The 25,962-nt window shown below is 44.7% G+C and overlaps 1 protein-coding gene across 2 annotated transcripts in view; it reads right to left on the bottom strand.

Moving 5' to 3' along the window:
• The window catches only part of LOC102933104 (rho GTPase-activating protein 20), a 58,081-nt gene extending 34,431 nt beyond the window's left edge, over positions 1-23,650 (bottom strand). Inside the window, exons 1-2 of one of the 2 annotated variants that reach the window (XM_043522431.1) lie at positions 23,543-23,650; positions 21,623-21,767 (exon numbers count right to left, since the gene is read on the bottom strand). In XM_043522431.1, the coding sequence (XP_043378366.1) occupies positions 21,623-21,767; positions 23,543-23,583 (186 nt within the window). In that variant the 5' untranslated portion in view covers positions 23,584-23,650. Of the gene's footprint in view, positions 1-21,622; positions 21,768-22,313; positions 22,923-23,542 lie in introns of those variants that run through there. The other variant, XM_043522432.1, reaches the window with a different exon arrangement.
• Between the last annotated feature and the right edge of the window lie 2,312 nt (positions 23,651-25,962).

Genomic DNA, 25,962 nt, shown 5'->3' with positions numbered 1-25,962 from the left:
AAAAGATTTTTTTGTTTGTTTTATGGTGGTATCTGTGAAAAATGTTTGGTTATTGTTTTTTCATTGAAAAACCTGAAAAAAAAAATCTGAAAAGTACTTGCTCTTTTCCAATTAGCTGTAGTGTCTAACATTCACTTCTAGTCCTTTTGTGGTACAGACATGGATCATTAACCACTCATTGCTCACTCAAACCAGGAGTGATATTTTGGCACTGGTTCAGGATTTAAAATAGCAAGTCCCAGATCTCTCAGCAGTGCCATTTCCCTGTGAACATTTTATTTCCCAAGAATGCTATTATATAACTTGTGTTACTTATACAACAAGGATATTATACAGCACACATGAAGGCTCTTTGGCATGTTCTAACTCATAAGCATGCTAAGCTTCAGTAATAAGGTGTAGGACAAGCAGCTTTATTCAATGCATGCAACTTGGCTACAGCACTGCTATAGAGAACTGACTAACCACTCCCACAGTGTCCTGTGCCTGTATGTACTGGGTGTCACATAAAACCTGAGCTGGACTCTTCAGGAGGCTGTCTATGCTTTGGTTGTTCCAAAGTCCTCATACAGCACATGGACTGGTTTCTCTCTGGAAAGTTACCCTCCCTTCACTGTGTTCCAAATTAAATGAAAATTTAAGGAAACAGTCAAAGCTCCAGTATCTTGGTTTAGACTTGTGTCTAGTTCACAAGAAACTCCTGGAACAATCCCAGGCCTTTTTAAAATCTCTGGATGAATACAAGGAGAGTTCCAAGTAATCTCTGCCTTCAACAGGGCTGGAAACGCCACAGAACAGCCTCTCCCATGGTGCCTCAGAGCTACTGCCTTTCTGTTGAAATGAAGAGTTGAGAGGCAACATATAAATTAAAATCTAGCCCAGTCAAAACAAGTTAATCTCACTTTTATCACATCAGAATCCCTTTGGGTTAAGGTACAAGTCAGTTATTTTATCCCAGCTGCCTCTCCGGAGGTTAGTTCTCACGTACGCTATTTCATTGTGGCCCAGCAGAGTGCAGGGCTATGAGGCTGAACTGCTGTGCCCTTATCCTGGTTCTGATGCTGAGTGGCTTTGGTCAAGCCACTTTCCTTCTTTAGTAACAGACAGGGGCCTCACACAGATGTGATGAGGATTCATTAGTTAAAGGTGTACTTTGAGTTTCTTGGGTGAGATGCTATGGATGTTAAGAGCTGGGCTCAAGAAGACATCTGCATGCATAATAGCAAGAATATTTATTGATTCTATAAAAGCCAGCAACAAAGCTGTGTATTCTTCAGTGCCATCTACTGGCACCTTGTCTATTAACTATTTGCATATCTGCTGACTTCTCATGTACAGTGCACTCCTGTGACAATAGAAGTGCTAGTTCTGAACGGGCTAAAGTGCATGTGTATCATTGCCTTCTACTGGATAGAACCAGCATTGTTATATCACAGACCCCATGCTGCTAACAACTAACAGCCATTCTCCTTTACCTCAACTGGCAGAGGCCTATGCTTCTGAAGTTCTACCTCCACTGTCACCATTGAGTTCCAACCGGCTCAGTGAAATCTCTGGCTTTGTTCCACAATCATTATTTGAAGAGGTGGAGGGAAACACCCTCCTGCATCATCTGACGTTATGCTGAGCAGCGGTTCTAGACTGAAGTGAGCACAGTTCAAATTAACCAAGCACTTGAATTTGAAAGCTGTCACAGAGAGGCAGCACGATCTTCCCTCTGTTTTGTTGCCATAGCAACTGATTCACGTTTACTCAACATACTTCCAAAGTGCTTGAACACTTGCAACACTCTGGGCTGTGTTTGTACATTACTTATCCCAGAGCTGCCAATTTTAGCTGTGTATTTCTTGGCACTGGCAAGAGTTGTGAGTCGAATATCCCTCATTCCAAACCCATGTATGGCCTATAATATCAAGTCAGCCTGCCAGTGCAAACTGGGTGTTTTTTTTTTACACCCCATCCCATTGACCTCTGTGCTCAAGTGTTATTATCCAGACCATTAACTTGGGATGGAGCAGAAGAAAAATACACCTGCTGAGTGCAGGGTTGATTTTCCTTCTGACATTGTATGGACAGAACGGACGTCAAGCAAGACACACTCAACGTGCCTGCGCCTTTATTAATGCATTCCCGGTTGGGTCATGGACTTTCTCCATCTGCCCTTCAGGAAAGAAGCACTGTGTGCTGACATCACGGAGTTGCCGCATGTTACTCAACTTCTAGAGATGATACAAACTTCAGAGTTCAGATGTGATTCCAGACCTGAGCTTCTCTAGAGTTCATGGATGTTTGGATCTGGGGGTTTCCTGCACATCTTCACTTCAAAGGGATCTCACCAGGCCTAACAAGCCAAGGAGAGTCAGGCCTGGGCACTACTTGTGAATCCAGGTGCTACAGGAAGCAGTGTTGGTTAATCAATAAATGGTTTTAGAGAAAGGGGCATTCTTCTCTCTGAGTCAGTTCTGAGATACTCTGGAGAGGAGAAGCTTATTGTATATAGATATATATACAAAATATCTAGAGAGAGAGAGAACCAGTGTCACAGCAAGACGGTAGCAGTGGAGGTGTGCAAATTCACAGTTTATATTTCACATGAATATCACACCCCTCAAATTTCACTTTTTGCCAAATTTTGGGCGATGTGAGTCAGTTTACAAAGAAAACCTGCCAAAGCTCACTCTCCCCTATGTCTCTGAAGCAAAGCCAAAGCCAGTTTGAACTGGTCTATTTTTCAATAGGAAAATAGGTCCACTTTGCTCAAAAGAATTCATGTACTGACGCAGGTTTTTCTGAGTTTTAAGTTTGTGAAGAAATGTAAACTCTGAGTAGTTTTGCATTCCATTACAAATATTACAGCCCCTCCAGTTAGGAGGCACCCTGCTGCCAGAGGTGCTGTCTTTCAGATGAGACACAAAACCAAGGTCCTGGTGGTTCCGTATCATTACATTACATTACAAAGCACTTTGGACTAGAGTAAGGATGATGTTAGTATCACGAATGGCTTTTTCTTGAGTGCTTTCTGCCTATCAAAATGTTCCCTGCAGTTTCACTTGGAGAGTGTTTTCTGTCCAGACCTGAGGAATAATGTTAATTAACTCATGACTGTCACCCCAGAGGTGGCTGTATCACTTTGATGGATTCCGTGATTAATTTATACACTGTAAAGTCACCGTGCAGATATAACATCATTATTCAGCTTTTATGAAATGTCTGAAGGGGCTTTATTCAAGAATCAAGTAAAAGTAGAAGAAGAATAAACCAAAAACTTGGGCTCAGATCCATCCATATGAAATCAATTGCTGCTTCCCTTCCAGTTAATGACGACTTTGTGTTACCAGCAGCATTCCAACAAAAGTCTCTTGACGTGAGACTCTTCTGCCATCTGTTCCATGATCTCTTCTCTTCTGTTTATGTGAATGGCAGACAGTCTCGCAAAGTGCTTTTAGATGTTCCATTTGCCTTTTATTTAGAGAATCAAGAGACAGAAAGAGTGAAAGAGATGAAAGCTTTGTGTGAATGGAAATCTGGAATTAGACGACCTTGAAAACAATGACTGGTCATTTTATCATGACTTATGTCTAATCAGTTTCCTTTTAAAGTGACTGTAGGGCTGGGGAAAGGTGCTGGCTTAAATACTATGGAGAATGAAGTCCTGCTATTTATGTGCAGTGTGGAATATAGGGTATATGGAGTAATAGTTAGCATGGGGGAATGGGAGCCAGGAAATCTTGATTCTAGTCCTGACTACCACGGTTCACTGCATGACCTTTGGGAAGTCATCTCACCTATCTGTAAAATTGGGGTAGCAGTTCCAGCACCTTTCCAAGCCCTCAGATATTCAAATGAAAAGCTGCTTCGGCAGTGCAGCGCAAACGACACACACTGCCACATGCCTCACTCCTGTTCCCCAGGAGTCCCTCTGGTGGTGTAAGAGCAGTGTTTTCACAGTCTTGCTCTCCTTAGTGAGCTGCTATTAGAAGAAGAAAAGACTCCCAAATTCTCGTCCAAATGTGATCCTTCAAATAGATTTGTTTTGAGTTTGGGTCTGGAGCAGGACAAAGGAGTGTCTGTTTTCTCCAAATCAGTTCCCCTATGCCTGCCTGGGCTCCTATCGGGTGAAAGAAGCAATATTCAGCACAAAAGCATGATGATGATGATCATTATGATGCATTGTTAGTTGATTTCCTTGCATTTGTCAGCAACAGACAGGTCAACGTAACCCGTATGGTGACAGAGCCCAGCCAGGAGCAGATTTTAATGAAACAGCCTCTCTGGGAAAATGTGTTTTGTATGAACCAGTTCCTGACACCAACAGCTGCTTCCTGTACCAGCCTGCTAGCATGCAGCTCACATCCTTCCAGGATTCTCTCACTAAATGCCACTGATCATGGAGAAGGCTGCACTGAGGTCCCAGTGCCCAGGGCGGGGAGATGTTGGGTCAAAGTGGAGGGGCTGAAAAACTCCCCCAAACTTTCTATATTTGCTCCCAAGCGAGTGACTGACAGTTTGGTAGGGGTCAAAATGGAGGTAAAAGGTGACAAATTTCAAAACACACCTCGGAGTTAAATCCCAGGCTGGTCTACTCCACAAAACAAAACAAAGGACAAGGGACCAGATCCTGAGCTGAGGTCAACTGGTATGTCGCTCCATTGAAATCAATTGCCCTCGGCCATTTATATCTGCTGAAGAGCCAACCTGAAATGAGTGGATTCTCAGGGGAAACTTTAATTTCCCCAGAGCTCAGAACATTCTTCTTCTGGTTTGTAAGGATAAGTAAAGGCAATAAAAGAGAGAGGGGTTTGGAATTACACTGCTGCTTTGGCAGTTACTGGGATACTTATGCTCAGATGGGAAAGTGAAGTTGATCTTCAGTAACAAGCAATGGCCAAAAGCTGTTGCCCCTTTTGCCAGGACATTTCAGTTCCTTGCCTGTATAGGCAGCATAGGTTAAAGTGGCAAAAAAGCCTCCAAAATTGCTCCTGAACATATCTGAGAGTGCATTTTGGGGACAACAATCACTTGCAGGTGCAGATCAACAGGGCCCGATTCTCCCATCTTGAACCTTGAACTTTCATTTGCACATGTCTGAAGTGCTTGCAAAATGCCAACATGCAGCTCTACCTCCTCTCTGAAAAGGTGGAGGTGACAGAACAAGGTACAAGGCAGGGGAGAGTCAGGCCCCTAGAATTTTGAAATTTAAACAACTGATTGCTCTTGCAAGCCTCTGCCCCCCACCCTGTGGGGGACTGCCACAACTGCAGTCCTGGCTAGCACCTCCCAAAAGGGTTAAGGAGAGACAAAGAGCAAGTGGAACCCTGACCTCATCCCACCTTTTGCACAGACAGAGACAGGGAGCATACACTGTCTCTTCCTGAGTTGAGGGGGCAGGAGGCAAACCCCCTACTCAGGGAAGTCCTTCAGAAGGCACCATCTCTCCCAGAGGCACAATGCTTCCCAGTGTCGCACTTGAGTGGCTCAGTTCCATTCTTCTGCCAGTGCATGCCTGTGCCTCTATTTTTCAGACAGATTTTGCTTCTTGATGGTGTGGTTACTTGGTGTTTGTGCATCTAGAAATCATTATTATGACCAAACATAAACCCTCACTAAGGCCAGTGAATAGCTCAGGGAAATTCCTTCACGTACCTGAGCAGTAATACTCAGGAGGACCATACATTGAGGAGTCCTGGCTCACATGAGTAATGCCACTGAAGCGAAGAAGAGTAAGGGTCATGTAATACGGCCCTCAATGTGCTAAAGGAAAGGAATCAGGTGGCCGGGGGATGCTTTATGTTTTGGAGCGTTACATTCCCATGCACACATCCCTGAGGCTGTCTGCCCCTCCATGCAGGACGGCCAAGGGGCAGACTCCTCTGTTGGTTAGGGCAGGTGACGGGAATCAGGATCCTGGGTTCTACTCCCCACTCTACACTGACCCACTAGATGCTACCTAGACCGTATGTGGCTGCCAAGTGAGGGGGGAGGGGAAAAAGAGAATCCTCTCCTTGAGAAGCTAGCGGCAGGATCAGCCAAAATTGTAGCCCTTGCTCTCAGGGACGTGTGATGTTCTCACTGGGAGCACAGCCCCCTGAAAGCTTGTAAAGTAGGCAGCACCCCCGCCATGCATTGGTGGAGGAGGGTATGCTGCACCCTTCAAAGAAGTGTAGAATTTGTGTGCTCCCCTGCACACAGGAGCACACTGGAAAGTACTCTGCTCTCTGCAGGCACCACATCTCTGGTACTCCCTCTGTGGCACTGCCATTTATCCCTGTCCCCAGTGCAGGGCTCTGCCTGTATGGCACAATCTAGCCTTTACTGACTATGGACAACTTACATCGCCTCACTTTCCCCATCTGTAAAATGGGGCCAATAATGTACTTCCCTGACTCATAAGGGTCTCTGAGGCACAGATAATTAAACGCTATGAATCACGTTGAGATCCTGGGTTCAGGGATAAGTCTGGGAAAATTTCAGGTTCAGACTTGTTGACTCTGAACTCTTGTAAGCTGTTGACACCAGAGGCTGAAATCATGTGACAATAGGGCACGTCTGGCCACAGGCTGCACCTTTGTCGTGCTCTACTTTCACTCATGAACTAAGAGGGAAAAACGGTTTCCTTCTTCCTTTTTGGGTGCCCAGAATTCTGGTTCTATTATCTGCAACCTCTGCTATTCTCCTCTCTCTGCTTCTGTGCTGTGCTGGACTTTGCTGGCAAACATGACCCCATGTCAGATATTCCATCCCACAGCACGGGGTGGGCCTCATCCTAATTTTCAGAATACCCAGGAGAAAATGAAATGGGCTAAACTCGTGGTGTTACTCTGCCAGGTTTTCATTTCAGGGACAACAACATTTTACTGGCTGGAGGAGTTGCCACTTGCATTCAACTGTGATTCTCTTCTTTCTTCAGCTACTCCAGTCCCAGGAATGAATGCCACATTGGGGTGTTTGTATTACACAAGGCCATAACCTCTGTTCCAGGGGCATGTGTGTGTATGTAAGTAGGGACAGGACAGCTTTATAATAGACAAGCAAACGCCATCTTGGAAAAAAGATGACTTGTTTTTAGAGTTCCCTTTTAGTACTTAGCCTACTTGTAGGCCAGCACCCAAACTGACACAACTCTATATGATCATGATTGAGTTTCCACCATTGCAAGAAGTGGGATGCTGCCCAGTCTCAGAAAAGATGCCATTGGTTTTTTTTTTTTATATCTTCTCTAGACATACGCTAATGCTTTGACAAGTTTCAGAGTAGCAGCCGTGTTAGTCTGTATTCGCAAAAAGAAAAGGAGGACTTGTGGCACCTTAGAGACTAATAAATTTATTTGAGCATAAGCTTTCGTGAGCTACAGCTCACTTCATCGGATGCATGCTGTAGCTCACAAAAGCTTATGTTCAAATAAATTTGTTAGTCTCTAAGGTGCCACAAGTACTCCTTTTCTTTTTATTAATGCTTTGCTTTTCTATAGTATCTTCCATCTGAGGATCTTAAAGCACTTTACAAACATGAATCAACTAAGTCTCACAGCATCCTTGTTACATACAGTAGACAGGCATTAGAGTGCCCACTTTAAACATGGGGAAACTAAGGCTAACACAAGATAGCACAAAGAAGCAGTAACAGAGCTAGAAACAGGTCTCCTCACTCCAGTCCGCTCCTCTAATCACTAGAAACATTCCCCATAATTATTATTACAACTTATTAATTGTAAACAACCACAAGTGAGACCCAGTCCCTGCCCCAGGACTTTACATTCTAATCTGGACAGACAACACACTAATAATGTAAGGAGTGAGTGGGAGGATAGGCGCAGACAGTCGGAGAAGATTAATCTTATACAATATTGTAACTAATCTTTGGCCACTCAGAAATTCCTGGCATCAGGGATTGAACTCAGATTATCCTGCTCCAAAAGTACAGACCCTTGCCACCTGAGCTGAAGGAGAATCTCCATTAACAAACAGTATAGGGCTTATGACGTAGAGTTAAGAGTTCTGAATCATCCAGTAGAATGCTGTGGTTCATACCCATACTAGCCAATTCATGTGACTATCCTGTAACTATCACCCATATTGTTGCTCTGAAAATCTTCCAGTCACAACACCATCACATTTTGAGTGCTTTACTGGCTAATATCACAAGTTAAAAACTGACCAGCCTAGCTGTGCCATATTGCTTCATGTCAGGTAAGGACATTTTAGTATTTCATGTTATTTCACTTTGAAAGGGAAAACTATTCCATACTCAGAAGGGAGGTGCCAGTGGAAAGCAGCCGTTTTATTAGTTCTTGGGATGGATTTTGCCAGCAGAGGCATATGGTAAAGCATTCACTTTTCCCTATGAACAACAATCAGGCTTCTTTAGCCCTTCAGCCTCTTCTTGGAGTCACAATTAGACCAATTAGTCAAAGGAGGAAGCATAAATAACACTGGGTGGCCACAGCATGTTATTTGGGGACAAAAGGCCCGTCAGAGAAAGAGCCAGCTTAGGGTGAACTGAGAGCTAAGACGGTTGGTTGTATATATTTATTTGAGCTGTTTTACACAAGCTCTTTTTCACTTGGCATTTTACTAATAGTTTTTCTTTACTTTTTTTTCCTCCAAAAGAAAAAAATCCAAATCCAAACATTTCTTAAAATAAGCAGAGCCTGATGGTGCTAAATCACATCTGAAGGACATGCTTTGAAAATAGCTTCATTTCCTTCCAAGAAATGGAACCCTACCAATTTATTTTAAAATGTGCCATATCAGTCGGTCAGGGAGGGGCAAAACTCATCTGCTAACAGCCAAGTGGGTTTTCCAGGAGATGTGACTGGGGAATAGTTTGACCCACACTATTCTGTTCCATTTCATCTCTTCAGGTCCCATGAATTATTTATATCTGAAGGGTTATGCTCAGGATCCCTGGACCACCACAAAAAAGTATGGCAAAAATGATGCCCTCAAAAGGACAAAAGCTGTTGCTGATGTAAGCAAAGCTCAAGCAAACAGACCTTCTGCTGGAGAGAACTCCGCCCAGGGCAACTTTGGGAAGGGTCAGATCCCGATCCAAATGTCATGGTTCGAAACTGCCTCAAACTTGGCTAAGTTTGGTTCTGGGCTGGTGGCTACTAAACACAGCTTCATTGTATGAAAGCTTTGGAAGTCTAAGAAACAACTAGGGTTTCTCCCAGAAGACTCCGTGCTGCAAGGCTAGTTCTTTGCAATGCAACATTGCTATACAAGCATCCTCACGGTGCATCAGTATGTAGTGCTATTTGTATCATGAGGCTGCAGAGTTGCACTGTTGAGATTAGGATCCTAAAACAAATTCAGGAGCCTTAATTGCCCTGCAGGCTGCAGGATAGTCCTATGAGTATTGTAAATGACCTGCAAGCTTAGTGACTGGCAACAGCACCTAAACCTAAACAGGTTGAAGTTCTTTAGAATGGAATCCCATAGTCTGAGCAGAAGAGTAAGAACAGATTATTATTATTTATATTGCAGTAGTGCTTAGGAGTCCCTGTCATGGTCCAGGACCCCATGGTACTAGATAGCAGTCACTTCATTACCTGGCATCACAGACAGAAAGATGATTCCTGATGGAATAGAGAATTGACATACAAGGGAAGCAAAACTCATGATATTTTCAGGCCTCAGCCCATTGACACTGTAGTGATGGAAAGAATCTGTGATAATTTAGGAGAGCCTCTGTCACTGCAAACATCCAAGCCTCCTCTTTTCTCTATAGATTTAAGAAGTTCAGCACTTGGGTGTATGTCTGTATTCTTGGGGACATTCCATCAGAATATAATACCATCCTGTACAGAAAATAAGAGATCAGACTGGAAGATACAATGGCCAGTTTTGGACATGGTGACTCTTAACAGATAAAGTGAAGTTTTAGAACTGTTTATTTTCTTTAACAAGTAGCCAAGTGCAGCCTTATTCCTAAGTTTTAACGGTTTTCGATCCTGTTTTTAGAGCCTTGTTTGTATGTTTCTATCTAACTGGGATATTTCATTCTGTTGTATGCATTTACCTCTCATGAACCAACCAGTTTATAGTGTACCTGGAAGTATCTAAAGTTTCCTTGCACTGATCAGGGCAATGTATTGCTGTGCACACTGAATTATTATGTGGATTGTGATAGAACCTCGAGACCCCAGTTAGGATCAGAACATTGTACAAACACAAAGTAAGGAGCTCTTTTCCTAAGAAGAGGCAGCTTGAGTACTTGATCATATTTTTTGTTTTTCTTGTATGTGTAATTTATTCAGTGGCATATGTTCTAGAATATTTATACTGGTGGCAGATGACCCTCTTAGTGCTTGCTCCTTCAGGGTCTTGCCATTGACTTCAACAGGATCAGGTCTTGAATGTTTGAGTTTCAGTTCAAAGAAGCACCCAGAAATTCAGAAGCTTTTCTCATCCCTGTCTGCATGAGTAACTGGGCTAAGAGTCTCACAAGACCAAGCTTTTCACATCTTTCCAGCATGCATCAAAACAATTAAATCACAAGTTGGCAGGCACTAAAGAAATCAATAAGTAAAGACATCTTAGAAGAGCCCAATTCTTCCTGTTTCTGGCCAGGTCAGTATACAGCAAAAGAAGCCTCTGGAATGGGAGTTCATTGGTTTCTTCTCAAGCACTAGTTAAGAAGGCCACAAGCAGCTGAAAAAGTGAAACATTCGTTTTTGAACTCAAAAAATATTTAGCTAACATGCATAAAGCTCCCACAGGCTTTTGTTCAAGCCTTGAGCAATTCTTGGCCTATCCAAACAGAGGCTCATCTCTGATCTATAGGTATTAATATTTGCTACATTCCTGCTACAAAGGAAGGTTCTGTTCTTCTGAGGTTCTACTGCCACATCTATCACTATAGTATCTGAGTGCCTCATATGGAGATATTCTTTTAAAAGATTCCAGGTAGTCTGTCTTTTTTTTTTTTTTTTTAAAACATTACTTTCCCTTATCACTTGTCTTCCCAAGAAAGACCAGGACAGACTCTCTTGACAGTACAGTGTCTCCACTCTCATCTCCTTATTCCCTCCCCCAGGGTTAGAGGCGTGTGTCAGTTACTTGGGAATGTTCTTTCTTCGTATACGGTTTCTTGCTTCTCCAGTTGTGAAAGTCTCATTTTTTACATATTTATTATTTTTACCATCAGGCCTAGATGATTTCCAGTAATGAACATGCCCTTAAACAATTCCAAAGCAACAACCAAGAAGCCCTGCATGGGAAACCAATGCATACAGACTTTAAAATGCCTTTTAAACCTTTTAATGAAGGCTGGGACTTTGGAATAGAAGCCCCTACTGTGAAGTCAGATGTATATATAATGGGAGGGAACTTATTGGATTTCTATGTATAAAAATTCAATGAGTCCAATGTAAATTATGAACAGAGTTTTTTTTTCCTAAAGTGCAAATAAATTCTTCACTGAACCAAGATTTAGCCAAATGAAAGAGTTGCGAAGCTGCCAAACCCAAGGAATGGAAAAATGTAACACGTGCCTTTAAAAAAAAAAAAAAGAAAAAAAAAAAACCAACAACCACCACCACACACTGTTTTTTCTTCTAGCACAATTCTCTCCACTGCTTCCATATTAAAAATACAAATGTATGGACAGTTGGGTGGGCAAGTAGGATTGTTTCATGCTTCTATACACAAGGGATCACTGAGCAGTATGATTGCTCAGAGCTCCAGTATGAAACTGGAGAAAAGCCTGTTGAGAGTCTTTGGATTAAGTTTAGAGGCGAGAGCAACAAGGGCGATGTCGTGGTGGGCATCTGCTATAAGCCACCAGACCAGGAGGATGAGGTAGACAAGGCTTTCTTTGGACAACTAACAGAAGTTTCCAGATCACAGGCCCTGTTTCTCATGGGGGACTTCAATCATCCTGACATCTGCTGGGAGAGCAATACAGCAATACCATACAGACAATCCAGGAAGTTTTTGGAGAGTGTTGGGAACAACTTCCTGGTGCAAGTGGTAGAGGAACCAGCTAGGGGCTGTGCTCCTTTGACCTGCTGCTCACAAACAGGGAAGAACTGGTAGGGGAAGTAGAAGTGGGTGGCAACCTGGGCAGCAGTGACGATGAGATGGTTGAGTTCAGGATCCTGACAAAAGAAAGAAAGGAGAGCAGCAGAATACAGACTCTGGACTTCAGAAAAGCAGACTTTGACTCCCTCAGGCAGCTGATGGGCAGGATCCCCTGGGAGGCTAACATGAGGGGGGGAAAAGGAATCCAGGAGAGCTGGCTGTATTTTAAAGAAGCCTTATTAAGGGGGCAGGAACAAACCATCCCGATGTGCAGAAAGAATAGCAAATATGGTTGGCGACCAGCTTAGCTTAACAGAGAAATCTTCGGTGAGCTTAAACACAAAGAGAAAGTTTACAAGAAGTGGAAACTTGGACAGCTGACTAGGGAGGAGTATAAAAATATTGCTTGAGCATGCAGGGATGAAATCAGGAAGGCCAAAGCACCATTGGAGTTGCAGCTAGCAAGGGATATAAAGGGTAAAAAGAAGGGTTTCTGCAGGAATGATAGCAACAAGAAGGTGGTCAGGGAAAGTGTGGGACCCTTATTGAATGGGGGAGGCAACCTAGTGACAATTGATGTGGAAAAAGCTGAAGTACTCAATGTTTTTTTGCCTTGGTCTTCACAGACAAGGTCAGCTCCCAGACTGATGCACTGGGCAGCACAGTGTGGGAAAGAGGTAAGCAGCCCTCAGTGGTGAAAGAACAGGTTAAGGACTATTTAGAAAAGCTAGACATGCACAAGTCCATGGGGCCGAATGCAATGCATCCGAGAGTCGGGCACTTAGGATGGAAGAATCCCAGGCTCTGCTACAGGCTGTGGACAGAATAAGGAGCAATGGTCTCAAGTTGCAGTGGGGGAGGTCTAGGCTGGATATTAGTAAAAACTATTTCACTAGGAGGGTGGTGAAGCACGGGAATGCGTTACCTAGGGAGGTAGTGGAATCTCCATCCTTAGAGGTTTTTAAGGTCAGGCTTGACAAAGCCCTGGCTGGGATGATTTAGTTGGGAATTGGTCCTGCTTTGAGCAGGGGGTTGGACTAGATGACCTCCTGAGGTATCTTCCAACCCTAATTTTCTATGAATCTATGATCTGAGTTTGAGAGTCAGGCTTATTCCTTTCTCCTCTGGTGGGCAGGGGCTGAGACTTTACAGTACATCATGAGCGGGGTGAGAAAAAGGAAAATATAACCATGCAAGGGAGAGAAAAGGCCAACAATAAACACTGTGTGAGGCAGTAATACTTCAGCTCCATTGGGAATAGGATATGATACCTTAACTCCATCCCCATTTCCCAAAGGTTTCAGATATCTCATTCCCCTCCACTAATATACATCTACCTCTGGGATAGAATGCTGCAGCACCAACCTTCCCTTGCTCAGCCCCTAGGGGTGAGAAGGAAGTTCTGTCTGCATGAGATATTGCATTTTTGGTCTCTTAGGGTATGTCTACACTGCACTGAGTCACCTGTGACTGGCCCTTGTCAGCTGACTTGGGCTTGCTGAGGCTAAGGGACTGTTTAACTGCAGTGTAGATGTTCGGGGTTTGGGCTGTAGCCTGAGCCCTGGGATTCTTACATTTCACAGGGTCCTAGAACCTGGGGTCCAGCCCAAGCCTGAATGTCTACACCGCAATTAAGTGGCACCTTAGCCTGAGCTCTGCAAGCGTGAGTCAGCTGGCACGGGCCAGCCGTGGGTTTTTAATTGCAGTGTAGACATATCCTCAGATGAGACTACCATTGAAGAGGCCATCTGCTGCTATTTGCACTGGTGGTTTTAGTGACATAGACCACTATCCATTAGGAACTGGGCTGAGACCCACCAATTCGTTACACAGACATTAGCTTTCTTTGATTAATAAAAGCAACTTTATTCCTCTGCTATGTTTCCCCAGCTCTATTGCATCAGGGCCCTTTGCAAAAGGTCATGAGGTTTATCTCACAAATGAATTATTTGCAAATGGAGTTGGTTTGTGGACAACTAAGTCTTCCCTACTGCATGAGCTGTCAACAGAAACCCAATGGCCTTGGTACCTTGTGGGTTTAAGTATGTAGTAGATATTATCACTATTCTGAGTCTGGTGGATCCCGTGTATTTACACTAAATCAAATCATTTCATTTGCAACTTGGCAATGGAAGAGAGCTTGAGAAGAGGCAGCTGTGTGCATCTGGATTTCATTAGAGTTGAACATTAATCCCTTTATGCCTTGTAAGCATCACGTTAGTGTTATACAGTTTTGGATTTGCTAAATGGCACTCTCAGAAGTGGCTGGTGGAAAAAACAGGCTAATCAGCAGTGACCCGTACAAAGCACACAGCATGAAAAGAAGTCCCCTTCTTGTATCAGTCACCCACCTGCCAACTGGAATGGCGACAGCTTGAATACTTCCAAGTAAAACCCACCTTCCAACACCTTCTTAAAATTTGAGATAGGCTCACGAAAGATTCAAGCACCCCCAGACTTTGGAAAGCAACATTCCAGAATCAAAACCTGGATCTGAACTTCATAATCTTCAGGGGAGATGCTATTTACAATGGTGGTGTAAAATCCAGAGTAAGAGGATTTGGCCAAAGAAGTGCCTTTTTGGGGGGCTAATTTTTGAGAGGGCACCAAGAGATGGGTGGAACTGTAAGAGAGGCAGTTGGAGACAAATCACTGAACAAGTGGTAAAAGATCAGGGTGGAGACAGAAGTTTGGGAGTGATCAGCATAAAGGTATTATTTTAATTCATGCAAGGAACAGGGAGTAAAAGAGCAGTGAGAGGGCTGAAAACAGACAATGGAAAAAGCTAACATATAATGAGGGGAAGGAGGAGTTGCCCATGGAGGTGGCAAAGGAGAGGTTAGAGAGGGACAAAAAGATTAGAGCGTATATAGCTCAGAAGTTAAAGGAAAGAACAGAGGCCCGTTTAGGTCAGCAAGAAAAGAAAATACAGTGCCTGACTCATGGAGGATGGATATTCCTTATGCCAAGGAACTTCCATTACAAACTAACGTAAGGGTGAATTTTGCTTACTTACCCTATTACAATTCTTCGAAAGACATAACAGAATAGGGGGCAAAGGACCACCAAGGGATATTGACCATTTTGAATGTCAATGGATTTTTGATAAAGACCTTACAAGAAACTGTAATAACTACCCTGTGGAAGTGACTGCTGCAGGCTATTACAGAAGCTCATCTTTTAGTAAAGGTGAAGAAAAGATTAGGGATGAACTCTTGCCCCAAAGTCAATGGCAAAACTCCCTACATATTTAGATGAATGGGAATAACACCTTCCATTACACAAACTACAGCAGGATAAGTACTAGAAGTATGGCTAATTCTCAATAGGTTCAGGTCAGGAAGACATTTTGTTCCAAAAGATGGACTTGCGTAAAAGAGTGCCATTGTGAAGCAGGAGGTAATACCTTCTTCTAATCTAGAGCACCCACAACTGGCCACTCTCAAAGTGTGTCTATGCTACAACAAAAGGTGTGTTCTTAACTAAGGTTATCTAAATCAAGTTAAAATAGCATTGAAGACTCGGCAACTCAGGTTAGCAGCTCGAGATACCAGACTGCAGGCTATTGTCAATTCTTAGGTCTCTATTTCTTGTGCAGCATTAAAGAACTGCCAACGGGCAATGGAAAACTTTGAGAAGTGTTTTATTTGAAGAGGATTCTGCTTTTTTTCATATATTATTTTCTGTCTTCTACTTTTCCTGTTTGTTTTGTTGAATCACTAGGGGCATTCTTGTGAAAACAGAATCAGGTGAAACTGGGAACAGTGCTAGGCACATTATCGGGTGCAGAAGGCCCCAGAATGATGGGAACAAACCCCAAAGAAGTTTACTGACTACTCCCAGAGTTCAACACAGCTCTACACTTACATCAATCCCTCCAGCGTCGAGTGTTTTTGTTGCATTTCTCTGAATTCTTTGCAATTTGTCAAAATCCGTCTGGTATTCAGTACCGAGAACCTCAATACAACATCCCAGGTGCATTTGCACCAGACATATAGAGAGGGATTATTATTCTGGGATACTCTAGCAGTCATTAAATTACTCATATCTCCCCACAACATAACCACCCTCCCCCCCCAAAAGTTCTTTGGCTTGTCACGTCTCCAATAAAGGCTACAGGCAACTCCAAAAACAGAACAAAGCAAACATTTCAATGAGAATTATGAAAAATAAGTTATCACAAAAACATCCTGTTTTCCTTCAGATTCTCTCTCACCATAGGCTACACCCCACCCTGCCTGTTTTCAGAGGGATGGATTATGGGCACTGGGTTTTGGAAACTTTCTCAGTCACTTTTCCAATTCTTATCTGAACAGCCTGTTTGTTCACTATGGGGTGGGGGATGGGAGGTGTAGAAGGGGAAGAGAATGGGGTGAGAGAGAGTGGCTCCCCCTCCCTCAACACTTTCACGTATCGTCTCTGACAACCTCAGTGAGAGGGGAAACAGGAAAATTAACAGCATCATTTTCTGATCCCAGTGATTGAAACATTTACTGGTAAATTTGGGCCCCTGGCAGTGACGGGGAAGATCATATATATATTCCTGCTAAAACACACATGACAGGCCAGGACCTGTGAAATGGGGTTGATGATCACCATGGCACAAGAGGGTACCCCTGAGAACGTGTATACATTAAAGATCTAACCAAGGGCACCCAGAGAAGGAGGGGGATTTGGCAACCTGCAAATCATAGAATATCAGGGTTGGAAGGGACCTCAGGAGGTCACCTAGTCCAACCCCCTGCTCAAAGCAGGGCCGATCCCCAATTAAATCATCCCAGCCAGGGCTCTGTCAAGCCTGACCTTAAAAAATTCTAAAGGAAGGAGATTCCACCACCTCCCTAGGTAACGTATTCCAGTGTTTCACCACCCTCCTAGTGAAAAAGTTTTTCCTAATATCCAACCTAAATCTCCCCCACTGCAACTTGAGACCATTACTCCTTGTTCTGTCATCTGCTACCACTGAGAACAGTCTAGAGCCATCTTCTTTGGAACCCCCTTTCAGGTAGTTGAAAGCAGCTATCAAATCCCCCCTCATTCTAAACTAAACATCCCCAGTTCCCTCAGCCTCTCCTCATAACTCATGTGTTCCAGTCCCCTAATCATTTTTGTTGCCCTCCGCTGGACTCTTTCCAATTTTTCCACATCCTTCTTGTAGTGTGGGGCCCAAAACTGGACACAGTACTCCAGAGGAGGCCTCACCAATGTCGAATAGAGGGGAATGATCACGTCCCACGATCTGCTGGCAATGCCCCTACTTATACATCCCAAAATGCCATTGGCCTTCTTGGCAACAAGGGCACACTGTTGACTCATGTCCAGCTTCTCGTCCACTGTAACCCCTAGGTCCTTTTCTGCAGAACTGCTGCCAAGCCATTCGGTCCCTAGTCTGTAGCGGTGCATGGGATTCTTCCGTCCTAAGTGCAGCACTCTGCACTTGTCCTTGTTGAACCTCATCAGATTTCTTTTGGCCCAATCCTCCAATTTATTTAGGTCCCTCTGTATCCTATCCCATCCCTCCAGCGTATCTACCACTCCTCCCAGTTTAGTGTCATCTGCAAACTTGCTGAGGGTGCAATCCACACCATCCTCCAGATCATTTATGAAGATATTGAACAAAACCAGCCCCAGGACCGACCCTTGGGGCACTCCACTTGATACCGGTTGCCAACTAGATATGGAGCCATTGATCACTACCCGTTGAGCCCGACAATCTAGCCAGCTTTCTACCCACCTTATAGTCCATTCATCCAGCCCATACTTCTTTAACTTGCTGGCAAGAATACTGTGGGAGACAGCGTCAAAAGCTTTGCTAAAGTCAAGGAACAACACTCCAACTTTCGTCCATGGGCAATGAACGTTGTGCAGATCAGGCCATTCTTTAGGGACCATCTCTGGAAGACCACACCTACATTTTAGTTGCCAACCACTGGAATGATACCAGCTGACAAACACTGGCTGGCTGGCACAATCCTATTGCCATTTGGAGATGGTACTTCTGGAATAAGTACTGGTGCACAGTGGGTGTGATGATTGCAAGTGAGGGTAGCACGGGAGTGAGTGAATGTGTGTGCTAGTACAATATGGGTGTAAATAGGAGTGGATGTTTCTGACTGAACTACGGAAGTGTACAGATTTGAATGTGTATGTAGATCTAATAGTATAATATCAGCATGTGGGTTTCTGGAATGGTAGCATAGGTATCCATGAAGGAATGTGTAATATTGGCCGGCGTAAGTTCACTGGTGTAACGTAGGAGTGTGTGCAGATGACTTAGATGTTTATGAGTGTACATGTGAATTGGAATCATGTAGGTGTCTGAAGAGGACAGTACAGATGAAATCTAGGCAGATGTCATATAGGTGTTCTGATGTCAGTCTCGTGGCTGTCTAGGTGTGAGTGGCTGTAACATGCATAGTTGTCTGAGAACAGCAAATCAGCTAAACAGTTTCCTTCCTTATTTCTCATACCAAGATGCAGTTTGTATAGAAATAAACAATTCTACACAGCACAACAATCAGCGGCTAGACCCAATGCTTCTCCTAAGGGGCCTGGGGTGGAACAGGTCTAGTTTGCTACTGTGAATTTTTAAAAAAAAAAAGCAGCACATTTTAAAAAATAAGGCAGAATCCTACATAGATTATGAACAAGGGGACTCAGCATCTCTTGGGTAATTAGAGAGAATGTCCACTAGGTCTTCAGGTTGGTGGCTAAAAAAAAAAAAAAAAGCAAAAAAAAGCAAAAAAAGAAAGCTGATGTGTTCATCATCTGATATACCTAAGCAAAAGACACAGCCTGACTAGTGTTTGTTTAGAATAGAAGCTCTTGGATCACATCCATTGAAGTTCTGGTAGCCGTGTAACATGTTACCACACAGGAGATGTGTGTGCAGTGCAAGGGTACTCCCAGAACTCTCATTTCCAAAGCTTGTGCAGCTAAGGATCAACGAAGAGGGGCAGATAGGAGAAGCACTCCACATTCAAATATTGACCCCAGCCTCATGGAATTGGCAATTTCAGGACAACCTGGTGTTTTCTATACTTATTCTGGTTGTGGTCCCAGCTGGAACTCAGACTACAGAGAGATGCTCAAAAATAACTTTAAGAAAAAGATAAGCCATGTACAATTTTGTTCACCAGAAGAACTTTACAAAGCCTTTGACAACCCCTTGTATTTAGTTGCTAGAATCCACAGAGGAGCCAGAAGACACTGCCAGTCACTATACAGCCCATGCTGGCCATGTTCTAAAAACAGATTTCATTTCTAAATGTTTGCTATGTAATTCATATTTGAATAACATGGCTCAAAGATAAATAGTAATACCCTGAAAAACTTGATTTCAGCAAATTAAAAGTCTTTTTAAGAGCAAATGTGATAGATTCTCTTTTCTTCTATAAGGAGTGTGTGTAAATTATTGGGAGTCGCTAAAAGATGCTATTACAATTACTCTTTCAAGTTCCATTTGACTGACTGTATAGACAATGAGATCTTGGAGAAATGTGTATTGTTAGTTAGGATATACTTCTTTTGAGAAGCTGTGCATATCTCTAGTGAAATGCCTTACTGCTTTAGTGTCTCGCTGAGTGACTCTTATTATCTGCAGGGCCACTGCCTGCAATATATACCCAGGCAAGCCAACAAAAACATTATGTGGGGCCAACATTACATGACACAGTGTTGTGAGGTGGTGTATCAGACCAGGCCTTTGATTTTTTTTAATATAGTTTAATTACTTTTCTTGTCCACATTCCAGATTATGTGGATGCATTATTTTAAAACTAATACAGACATTACAAAATTTACCCAGCTGTTCTTTCAATCTTAGAAAATGATCAAGTTTTGAACAAAAGTTCTGGAAGGTTATTTTGTTTGAATCAATTTGCCCATCCCTAATCCCGAAATTCCAGGGGCAAGGAGACACATCCATTAATATTCACTGCTACTTGCCTCTGCTGGTTGGCTTTGCTGTCAGAATGACAGAGGAAAGGTGCTGCTATGGAGGATGAAAAGGTAGCGATGCCCCAATATGAAAGGGTAGGAGAAAAGATCAGTTCTGGCCTGGACACAGAGAAAAGGAGACCAGAAGTTGAACTTTGGTTCTGACGATATCCCCTCCAGATTGCTCGCCAGCACTTTATAACAAGTGCAGACGAGACAGTAGGTTCTCTGGGCCCAGAGCCTAGTGCATAGTGGAACAGGACTTTGGAGGTCTCATCAGTGCTGTGTGGATACTGAGGCAGTGCAGCAATGATCAACAACATTTTTAGTTCTGCAAAGCTGTCGAGTCTCAGGCCATTGAAAACATTGCTATCACTAGGATTGCATTGCAAACAGGCAGCTGCAGAGCTCCGACATACCTCTCTTAGCTCAGAGTTCATAATAGGTTTAGATTAGGAATAGCCACTTTTTTGTGCTGAAATTTCTCCCACGCACCCCCCAAAAAGTTTGTTATTTTTCCAAATGTTAAGAAATATGGCAGAGAACAGTCCCCTCCACTCCTAGTTGCTAGCACAAATAGCTCCCCTTGGCCCACTGCGGCTGTCCTGCTTAGCACAATAGGTGTGAAGCTTCATCCATAAATAGCAGGTTGAGAGCTGAATTGACCAGCATTTGAAACATTGTCATATGATATTTTATCTAGTACTTTACATCCCAAACATTACTTACATGGGAAACACTTCACCCACCACTGAAATGCAACCACCTCTGGAGTGGAACACATCAGTTGTTTCACAATGAACAGTGACACTACAGAACGGTTTCAGAAAGGAAGAAGAAATTTGTAGCCAAGTGAACCTGCAGTGAGGATTTGGGTTTGTAATAGCCAAAAATCTGCCTTGGGTTATCAGGAGACCAGGGCTAATACCTTTACCAAAAATCCCAAGTGAAAAGCATAGAGTGGTGAGTTAAGCATTTCAAAGAGTGTTGATGTTACTCTGAATCTAGTGGCATCTACACTTCTCTCTGACTCCAAATACTGGATCATTTATATTACATAGCACAGATTAAATGATATCATGCCATCATTTGCATAGAAATAAACTACTTAGATCAATGTGACACCAACAGAAACGGCACCTGCTCCTTTCCTGCTCCTCAGATCTTTTATTTTTAGCTATAATATAGCCCAGGGGCTGATGGAGAGTCATTGTTGAATATTAGTAAACAGTGAGATGGAGTATGGAGATATTTGTATGACCTCCTATTACAGCTTTCTAATGGATAGAAGGACAGGCAGGTTACAGGCCAGCTGAATGGCTTGAGAAGTTAAACCTACCATGCGAGACAAAAATAATACCTAACACCTTAGATGGAGGCACTGCAACTTGTGGACACTCAGGAAAAAAGACAAGAGTTTTCAGACAGATTCTAAGTGGGAATAAACATGGGCTTAGTAAACAGAAGTGGTGGAAAGTTAAGCAAATAAAGAAAAAAAAGTGAAGCGAGTCAAAGGAATGTGAAAAAGACCAAGGGATTTACATACTGGTTCATAGCATGGAAAAACAGTTTCTGCAGACAAATCAAAGCACATGCTGGAACCCCTAACACATCTCAGCTGCGCTTTCATCTCCCCTTTAACATGCCAGCCATGTACTTGCCTTCCCCCACTCCTGCATCCACACTCTTGGGTCTTCTTCGCTCTGTCCCTTGGGCAGATTAGCCTTCTGTTGAGGAGTCATCCTCCTGGCTGGGTGTTGGTCCTTCTTCTGAGTACATGACTTATTCCCAACCTCACATGTTGGTCTATTGACACATTCAAAGGGGAGGGGGGAAGATAGGGGGAAAAAAAAAGTTGTTACTGGGTCTATTTCACAAGTCCCAATTGTTGGAGTATCAGTCAGATAATCCTTCAATTCCGTTAGGTGCTTCCAGCTCCAGAGCACAGGAGCGAGTGACTGGAGCAAGTAACATTGCCTGCTTGCTTTTCCTGATCAGCTGAGAGGGGATCCAGCTAAGTTCCTCCTACTTGCACTGCCTAAATAAGGACATTGACTCACAGTCGGCTACACAGTGCTCCTTTCTGAAAGCACTTACTGCGAACAGCAATCTTGCTCTTTAACTAAAATGCTGCACAAAGTGAGCATAGAAAGGGAACCTGAACTCAGAGTCTGAGATCACAAGGGGATTCTTCATTCTTGAAATAAAGGACAGGAGTCCTTGCTTTGCTAAATACAGAACCCCTTGAGGACTCAATGCTATTGATTCACAACACGTCAGATTCTGGTTCTGACAATGCAGTTCTGGGCTGCTTCATGCTTTTTAAAAAAAAAAAAAAAAAAAAAAAAACACCAAAATGCTGCACTGCCTTGATCGCAGAAAGTTTCCTTGATTACACAGCACAGGCTTCCAGTGACTTAAAAATACATGCTCGTTATTCCATCTTCCTTGAAAATCAATGGTTTGAATTATGCCCTCTGTTTTATTTAGGGCCTAATCCAAAGCCTACCAAAGAAAATGGAAAAAACTCCTCCTGGCTTCAGTGGGCTTTGGATCAGGCCTGTATGAACTCAGAAAGTTTTGCAAACCCCTCAAAAGTTGAGGAGGTTTGGGAAGGCTCAAGCAATGCTTCTTTTTCGCCTGCTGAATCCTTCTGCACATTCCAGATATTAGGAAACAACCTGGTCTTTATTAGAGCAGCAAACCCTTCCCCTAGCAAATAAGCCAGGCATTTCCCATTCTGTATTCTTTCCAGATAAACTCAAGATGTGAAAGCAGAGTGGAAAAATTCACACCACTGACGAAACCAGGAGGAATGTCACGTTTCAGGGTTGAGCGCATGAGACAAACAAACCTTCATGTTTTCACCTCACATTTTTCTCTATGTGGCAAAGTAAATAAAAAATAAAAAAGGAAGGTAGTTCACTGGGGAAGAGGCAGAATCTCTATTGAATATGGAGATTTCCACCCAGGGTAAAATCTGCCATTGTTCCAGAGTAGAAGCTGCACATATCTTGCTTTGACAAAAACCCACATTTTAAAGCATTAGTGGCAAAATTGTGCTGTTGACTAAATTCTTGCCCCACAGTGCAGAATCTCTGTTTTTGCCAAATAAAAATTCACAAAGCCAGAATTGGTACCATTTGTGACAATGGGCATCTAGGAATTGGTATAGCAGCCAGCGGACAGCTATCTGCATCACCCCAGAGTTGGCAATGTAGCAGACCTCAGACTCACTGGTGCGGCACCTCCTGCTGGTCATCTGGGAATTAGCTCTTTTCCCGTTTCAGAGAGCCCTCAGCTGGCCAGTATCTCACCTGCCTCAGGCCTCCATGTCCCTCCCAGACACGGTACCCCTTTCCCTGGGGGATCTGCCTCCAGCAGTACCCCACACTCTGGGTCTCCCCTCCCATGGGAACCCCCAACACCCACCTTGCCTCAGTGGCTCCTGCCAGTTGTCATCTAGTCCCCCATTCCCTTGGGCAAACCACAGTCTGTAAAGGCCCTCATCATTGGCAAGGGGGTTGGACCAGCTGCCTCTGCCTATCCCTGGGCTATACCTCTTTAGCCCCAGTACCTACCTTGGGCCTTTAACAAGGCCTGCAGCCTGGGGAGTTGCCATGCTGGAGCTGCCCTTGCCCTTGCCTCAGGTACCCTTTTCTCCTAAGCAGCTAGGTCCTTCTCCCTCCAAGGCTAGAGAGAGATTGATACAGTGCCTCCCTGAGCCCTTATAACAGGGCCAGGTGTGGCCTGATTGGAACATGGCCCCAAGCTGTGGCTGCTTCCCCAATCAGCCTACCATTTTCCACCAGAGTGGGGTAACTGCCTCTCTACAGGCAATAACGGGTACCTTTTTTGAGCAGACTCAACTGTGAGGCCAGGGACTGAATGAGCCAGGGACAATGAACAATGTCCCCACTCTGAGAAGTGTCCCTTCCAGGTCAGGGGTGAAGCATGGTGGAAGCTTGCTCTGCTACTGCCCATGCTGTTGCCATTCTGGGATAGAAGACTCCAGTCTCTGGGGCTGTTATCCTGGTACCCTTCACCACCAATACTATGTTCACTTTACCTTGTCACATGCAGGGGTGGCAGGTTTGTAGAAATTTTGGTGATGCCGAGAACCTGCCCCACCCAAACTCTGCCCCACACCTGCCTAAGGATCTGGGAGGGAGTTTGGGTGGGGGGAAGAGGTCTGGGGTGCAAGCCCTGGGCTGGGACAGGGGATTGGGGTGCAGAGTGCAGGCTCTGGGAGGAAGTTTGGGTCAGGGGTGCAGGCTCTGGCATAGAGTTTGGGTCAGGGGTGCAGACTCCAGGCTGGGGCAGGGGGTGGCGGTGCAGGAGGGGGTGAGGGGTGCAGGCTCCGGGATGGAGTTTGGGTGCAGGCTCTGGGCTGGGGTGGGGGTGCAGGAGCGGGTGAGGGGAGCAGGCTCTGGGAGGGAGTTTGGGGGTGGGAGGGGGTGCTGAGGAAGAGGGTGCAGGGGTGAGGGGTTTGGGGTGTGGCTGGGGATGAGGGATTTGGGGTGTGGGAGGGGCCTCAGAGCTAGGGCAGAGGGTTGCGGTGTGGGGTGAGGGCTGTGGGGTGGGGCTGGGGATGAGGGGTTCATGATGCAGGAGGGGGCTCAGGGCTATGGCAGAGGGTTGAGGTGAGGGGGGTGAGGGCTCTGGCTGGGGGTGCAGGCTCTGGGGTGGGGCAGGGCTGGGGATGAGTTTGGGGTGAAGGCAGGCTGCCCCAGGGCTTGTGCCAGAGAGGAGGACTCCCCCCAGCCCTCTCCCCACCGGCAGCAGTGAGCTCTGGGGGAAGGGCCCCCTTCTTCTCCCCAGGCAGCACAGTCACCCCGCAACATTGTCATTGCATGTGCTTCTAGGGCCCCTCTCAGGTCCAGGAAGCCCCCTTGCCTCCCCTGTGGTGGGTGCCGGAGATGGGGGGCTGCCATCACATGTGTGCCTCCTCCCCTGCTGCTGCCCCTCACTGTAGCCTCACTGGGGGTGAGGGATGGGGCTGGCCCTTGCCCAGTGTGGGGCAGGACCGGTGACTGCAGGCAGGGGGGCCCTATGCTGGTGGAGGGTCCCGCCGGAAAAGGGAAGGGTCCGAGGCAGAAGGGCAGGGTAAGGGCAGCCTGCCCTGGCACTCGGGGATGGGGAGCACTAGGACCCTGCGGCGGCAGTTGATGCCGGGAGCCAGCAGAGCGGAGGCAGCATGGTGCTGCAGGGACGATCTGGGGGAGGTGTACAGGGGCAGCAAGTGAGGGCCAGGGGACACTCGGGGAAGGTGTGTGGGGGCAGCAGGGGGGGCCGGGGGAGAGACCTGGTCCCAAACATTGGTGGAGCTGGGCTCCCGGACCCTGAATATTGCTGGAGCCCAGGCACCACGGGCCCATACAACTAGCCACCCCTGCTTGTCACATGTGTTTGTTGAATGTTCTCCAAAAAGAGTTTGCAATCTATTTTGAGAGAAGGTACCCTATCTTCCTCTAAGTTTGTGCAGCACCTAGCACAATGTAACCTCACTCCTGATTGCAACCTCTAGGTTCTATCACTATACTGTGCAAATAAATAAATAAATAGATAGATAGATATGCATGGACGCACATGTTGGTCACACATTTATTCCATAAAACACTCTGTGGTGAGAGCCCTACAGAAATTCTTTTGAGAGCATAAATCCATGCAGTGATGACATACATTCCTCCCTGGGACTATTTCCATAATTCCTTCCCCCATGTCAATAAAAGCCATAATTGCAGCACATTGCATGGATCTGAAGCAACCTGCCATGGCAGACACCCAATTTCCACTCTTCTGTTCCTTTCATGGAGAATTTACAATCCACTGACTCTCTCCTTGAGGCTAAGCATAGGTATGTGTCTTGTTTGTAACACGTAGTGATAGAATCAATGAATGATAAACACAGTGGATCTTAAAGAGCAGATTAATGGGAAGGTGAGGCATTTAATAATGCAAATCCTTGCTTTTGGACAGATCTCTATGGGCGTCTATTGCT

The sequence above is a fragment of the Chelonia mydas genome, chromosome 9 (assembly GCF_015237465.2).
Source record: "Chelonia mydas isolate rCheMyd1 chromosome 9, rCheMyd1.pri.v2, whole genome shotgun sequence".
Lineage (NCBI taxonomy): Eukaryota > Metazoa > Chordata > Testudines > Cheloniidae > Chelonia > Chelonia mydas.
This window is presented reverse-complemented; position numbering and strand designations above follow the sequence as displayed.